The following is a 5324-nucleotide window of genomic DNA, read 5'->3' on the forward strand; positions in this document are numbered from 1 at the left end:
ATCCCATAATGATATTTAACTATTTATTCTTTTGATAAGTTTGGAAGAACTTGTTTAGGTATTCCTCCGTACCCTAATTCTGAGGCATCCGTCTCGACAATTAGACATGTCTTAGGGTCTAGTATACTTAGACAATAGATCTCTTTAACTATAGTTTTAATTTTTCGAACTATCTTAAAAATGTCTTCTAACCAAGGAGGAGGTTGTTTTCTTAACCTTTTATATAGAAGTTCACATAAAATTTTTATTTTTGGTAAAAATTTTCTTATATAATTAAGACATCTTAAAAATTTCTGTAATTATCTTTTGTTAAAATCTCATTTGAAAATTTTTCTGCACATTCAACAGATCTTTTAATTAAAGTAATTGTCCTTTAAAAAATTTCATATCCAAAAATCAGTTAGTACTAGAGGTGTAATATATATATATATATATATATATATATATATATATATATATATATATATATTACACCTCTACAACTGATTTTAAAAAGACAATTAAAAGAAATAATACTAATACACTTAGAATTTAAAATTTTTTTCACTACACAGTCTTCGTTCTTTGTTTTCTCTTTTGCATAATTCATTGCAGATCAACTTTCTACAAGTAACATAATATTTATTCACCATGATTGATTTTTCACTTTTTAAAACTTTCATTGATTGATAATAAGATTTTAAAGAAGAATGATAATTGGAAATTTTAATTCATTTTGTTGATTATCTTTTTAACATTTAAATAGAGAAAAATTTAAATATATATTTTTTTGAAAATATAAAAAAATTAAGAAGAATTCAAAATTTCTTTATTTTTATAAATTAAAAAGTAATTAAAGAAAGAATTAGGATTTTTTTTTTTTTTTTTTTTAGAGTAGACATCATATATGTTACACAAATGCACATCAGTTAACTTAAAAAGAAAAATCTCTAGGTACATATTTGTTTAAATATATTATATTCCACAAATAAGTTCATCCATTAATATGCAATCAAAATCCTGATTTATTACTGGATTTTAAAAAAAAATTATTACCCTAAAAAAGTAAAAATGTCCTTGTCTAGAAAAATAAATGTTACAAAGTTAGGCTTATATAGTGAATGTGTGATGTGATGATGTGAGAGACCACCCATCCTCTGTCCCTCCAAATCCCTCCAAAACGCATACCTATATAAAGCCGTTAATCGCAATGTTCTGCCTGCGAACCAAAAAGTAACAAAGAAACCAAACAATTTAAAAATAAAAAAAAATTAAAAATTTTAAAAAAATCGATAAACAAAGAAAGGGCAATGGAGATTATCGAAGGTGTCTCCGGCGCCCACTTCTCCGGTTGGCGGCCATCATCGACGGTGCCTTCTGCTCCTACTTCTCCCAGCGCTCCATCTCAACCCTTCGTTATCGGTATATAAACTCATTCTTTATAACAGCTCTTCTTCTTTCTTCTTTTTGTAATGTTTCTTTCTTCAATGTAAGAAAGAAAGAAAGAATTGTGATGCGATGAAACGAATGCTTCACTTTCTCGGGAACCAAACACAATACAAGTTTCTTTGTATTCGATCGGGAATGAAAAATGAATCTCTTGCTATGCATTCTCTCATCATAGCTGGAAAATTCAAATAATTTCAATTATTTTGTTATTTTGTTAATGGAATGCTTCGATTTGATTTTGATTCGCGTGGAGAAGGGGTCTCTGGAGGCACTGCATCGGGGAAGACCACAGTGTGTGAATTGATCATTCAACAACTGCAAGATCACAGAGTTGTTCTTGTTTGTCAGGTCACTACACGATTCATTTTATTATTTCTTCTTGTTCTTGGATCATAAAGAGATCAATGATCATGTCATGAATTATGCATTAAGAGGGATTGTGCGTGTTGCTTTCATCACAGGACTCATTCTATCGTGGACTAACAAATGATGAGCTGAAACACGTTCATGAGTATAATTTTGATCATCCTGGTATTGTGATCCCGAAACTTCTTAAATTAGATCAATTAACTGATTAAGATCATTATTAGGCACAACAAATTATGATGATTGCTGAGTTGTGTGATTTGGTTCTGGTATAGATGCATTTGATACAGAGCAACTTGTAGAAACCCTGAGCAAGCTCAAATCTGGGCAATCAGTTCAGGTTCCAGTATATGATTTCAAGCTCCATCAGAGATCTTCTGATGTTTTCCGATTGGTAAGCCAAGGTGTGTTGAACATTTTTCAGAAGAAACTTTATGAATAAGGGAGACACTTATTATTATTTGTCAGGTGAATGCTTCTGAAGTAATCATTATGGAGGGTATATTGGTTTTTCATGAGCAAAGAGTCCGAGACATGATGAATATGAAAATATTTGTTGATGCTGGTAAGAAATCCTCTTCAATTTTTCTTTTTTGAGATGTTAACTGGCCACAGTTTTCTGTGACAGTGAGATGTTGGTGTCGGTGGGTTTTTATAGTATATCCTTATGCATTCCGTGTTATGTAGATCCTGATGTAAGGCTTGCCCGCAGAATAAGACGTGACACGGTTGAAAGGGGTAGAGATGTACACTCTGTACTGGAACAGGTGAGATGATCATATCACATTGACAGATCAGGAATTCAGAAATAATTAGGATTTCTCTTATTATAGAAATTAAACACTACTGATGCTTTAGATTTGGCTTTATTCATGAATAGCTAATTTCTGATTGTCGACCAACCCCTGCATGAAAGTCCACTTAGCTGATATGTAAAATCTTCAATGTATTGTCAGTATGCAAAATTTGTTAAGCCTGCATTTGAAGATTTTATTCTTCCATCCAAGAAGTATGCTGACATTATCATACCTCGTGGGGGAGACAATGGAGTAGCGATCGACTTGATAGTTCAACATATTCGTACCAAGCTTGGCCAACATAACCTCTGCAAGATATATCCAAATTTGAATTTGATATTCTCTACTTTTCAGGTTGCATAATTTTCCCCTCCTAAATTTTACTTATTTCTTCCCCCCACCAATTATTTCTCATGCTAATTTATGATATTGGATTTCTTACAGACTAGAGGCATGCATACTATTATTCGTGACAAGGATGTCTCAAAGCATGATTTTGTTTTTTATTCTGATCGGCTAATTCGTTTGGTAAGCAAGGACATCGAGATGTATGTGGACTTATTATTAACAAATAAGAACTAATCTTAGTATCACTGTATTAACAGGTAGTGGAACACGGTCTTGGTTACTTGCCATTTAAAGAGAGACATATTATCACCCCTACAGGTTCGTTTAAAGAAGAAGATAGACATGTTCATGGCATGCTTTGAAATATGTCATGAATATACTAAACTTCGTTTGATGACTCCACTAAGCTACCTTCATTACCTCTCAACACTTTCATGTTGTTTGCTTTTTATATACACCATAAAAATTCTTGTTATTCCATTCCAGGAGCAACTTATACCGGAGTTGAGTTTTGTAGGCAATTGTGTGGGGTATCCGTCATACGAAGGTAACTTCCACAATTTAAAAGTTTTACTAGCACTCTTACTACCATGAATTCTCATTGATTAAGTCACTTTATTAAAAATGTAAACAATGTTGTAACCCTCTCTATGTTGGTTTCACTTATCAATTGTAATGTTTCAGTGGTGAAAGCATGGAAAATGCTTTGCGTGCATGCTGTAAAGGTATAAAAATAGGAAAGATACTCATCCACCGTCAAGGTGAGGAAACCCAGGTAACAGTTATGATTTTGATCAATCTTTCTTGATTTGTTAGATTTCCAAGAAGGTGGTACAACTCAGCAAATATAATGATCACCATGTTTTTGCCCTCCATTTTAGCTTATCTATGAGAAGCTTCCAAAAGATATTTCAGAGAGACATGTTCTTCTGATGGATCCTGTACTTAGTACGGGTGAGTTACCATGAAGCTTCTGTTCATCACATTCATTATTTGTCTGATAATTATGCATGACTCTCCATTGCTACTTTTGGTTATTCATCCAGGTAACACCGCCAGCCAGGCAATTGAGCTTCTTATAAAAAAAGGGGTTCCAGAGTCCAATATAATATTCCTCAACCTCATCTCTGTAAGTTTATGTTCAGACTGGATTGGATATATTTGGATGAATTTCAATGTGACACATTTTAACACCGACTTTTCAGGCTCCTGAGGGAATAAATTGTGTATGCACACGTTTTCCGCACCTCAAGATTATCACTTCGGAGATTGAAGAGGGACTAAATGACGAGTGCCATGTGATACCAGGTTTAGGAGAATTTGGTGACCGCTATTTTGGTACAGACGATTAGCTTGAAAGCAAAACAGAACGTTGCAGCAGAAAAATACATATATATAATTTTTTGGTGTTTAACACTGAAGTGACTAATAAACACGCCCGCCTTTTGTTGTTTAAGAGGGCAGTGGCCACCTCTAAATTTTTACAATTCTAAAATTTTTTTCGTAATTTTGCAGAGGCTACATGATATCAAGTACTTGTGGTGTCATGAGTTCTTTCTTTTTGCTTTTGATTGGTTTTTTTTTTCTTGGTAGTGTGCTAATATGACAAATGACACATTCTTAGTAGGTAAACCTTTGACTAATAAGATATTTAGATATCAATAGATCAATCTTATTTGCCTTATAATAAGGACAAGAAACATAAGAGCAAGGACACTAAATATATTGTGCTAAAATGCCATTATGCCACTAACATGAAAAACCCTATGCTGTAAACGAAAGTGCTGCAAAGGAATATTTCTCATTTGGGACAAAAAGTCAATATTTAAAAATCTAAAATTGAATAATACCTCAAATAAGTCTCAAAAATTTGGATATGGGATAGATTCGTTCCAAAAAATTAACTTGGTCCGAGTTTTTCAATTTTCTATTCGTCTCCAACATATTTGGGCTTTGGCTAACGGCATATGAAGTTAGAAAGCTAGACAAAATTAATCTTTATTGGAGACAAATCTATCCTATGTTTGGAGTATTACTCATGTAAATTATAAACTCCCCACTTGGCCACTTCTTTGGGCATGACCCTAGAGAGTAGAGAACCTTCAATTGGCATGATAGCTTCATGGTAAACTGCCACCCTCAATAAAGAAGGTAGAACCCATGTTAATAATAGTAGTATGTGTGTTGTGTAATGTGTAAAATGGAGGAAGGAGAGATACCACCCTTGGGAGAGACTGGAGAACCTTCGGCGAAGGGTGAAACATAACGGCGGAAAAAGGAGAAAAGCGTGTAGGGGAGGTGTGGGCGCGCGCCAGAACCATTGCAGGTTGACTGACAGTGGGGACACAGTGGAAGCAGAATTTGTCGGTAGAAAGTGGAGAAGAT

General features: G+C 33.8%; 1 protein-coding gene across 1 annotated transcript; it reads left to right on the forward strand.

Moving 5' to 3' along the window:
• Positions 1 to 1173: 1173 nt before the first annotated feature.
• Positions 1174 to 4623, forward strand: LOC112722234 (uridine/cytidine kinase UKL1, chloroplastic). Its single transcript, XM_025773220.3, has 14 exons — positions 1174 to 1401; positions 1685 to 1776; positions 1890 to 1959; positions 2070 to 2188; positions 2263 to 2359; positions 2482 to 2561; positions 2751 to 2945; positions 3036 to 3119; positions 3197 to 3257; positions 3426 to 3486; positions 3624 to 3714; positions 3821 to 3893; positions 3986 to 4068; positions 4145 to 4623. The coding sequence occupies exons 1-14, from the start codon at positions 1290 to 1292 to the stop codon at positions 4289 to 4291; spliced, it is 1365 nt and encodes a 454-aa protein (XP_025629005.1). The 5' UTR covers positions 1174 to 1289; the 3' UTR covers positions 4292 to 4623.
• The last annotated feature ends 701 nt before the right edge of the window (positions 4624 to 5324 follow it).

The sequence above is a fragment of the Arachis hypogaea genome, chromosome 11, assembly GCF_003086295.3.
Source record: "Arachis hypogaea cultivar Tifrunner chromosome 11, arahy.Tifrunner.gnm2.J5K5, whole genome shotgun sequence".
NCBI lineage: Eukaryota > Viridiplantae > Streptophyta > Magnoliopsida > Fabales > Fabaceae > Arachis > Arachis hypogaea.

Coding starts and splice junctions, on each gene's coding strand:
- LOC112722234 (XM_025773220.3), top strand. CDS start 1,290: ATGGAGATTATCGAAGGTGTCTCCGGCGCCCACTTCTCCGGTTGGCGG. Junction 3,715..3,820: donor GTCAAGGTGAGGAAACCCAG/GTAACAGTTATG, acceptor CCTCCATTTTAG/CTTATCTATGAGAAGCTTCC. Junction 3,894..3,985: donor GGATCCTGTACTTAGTACGG/GTGAGTTACCAT, acceptor TTATTCATCCAG/GTAACACCGCCAGCCAGGCA.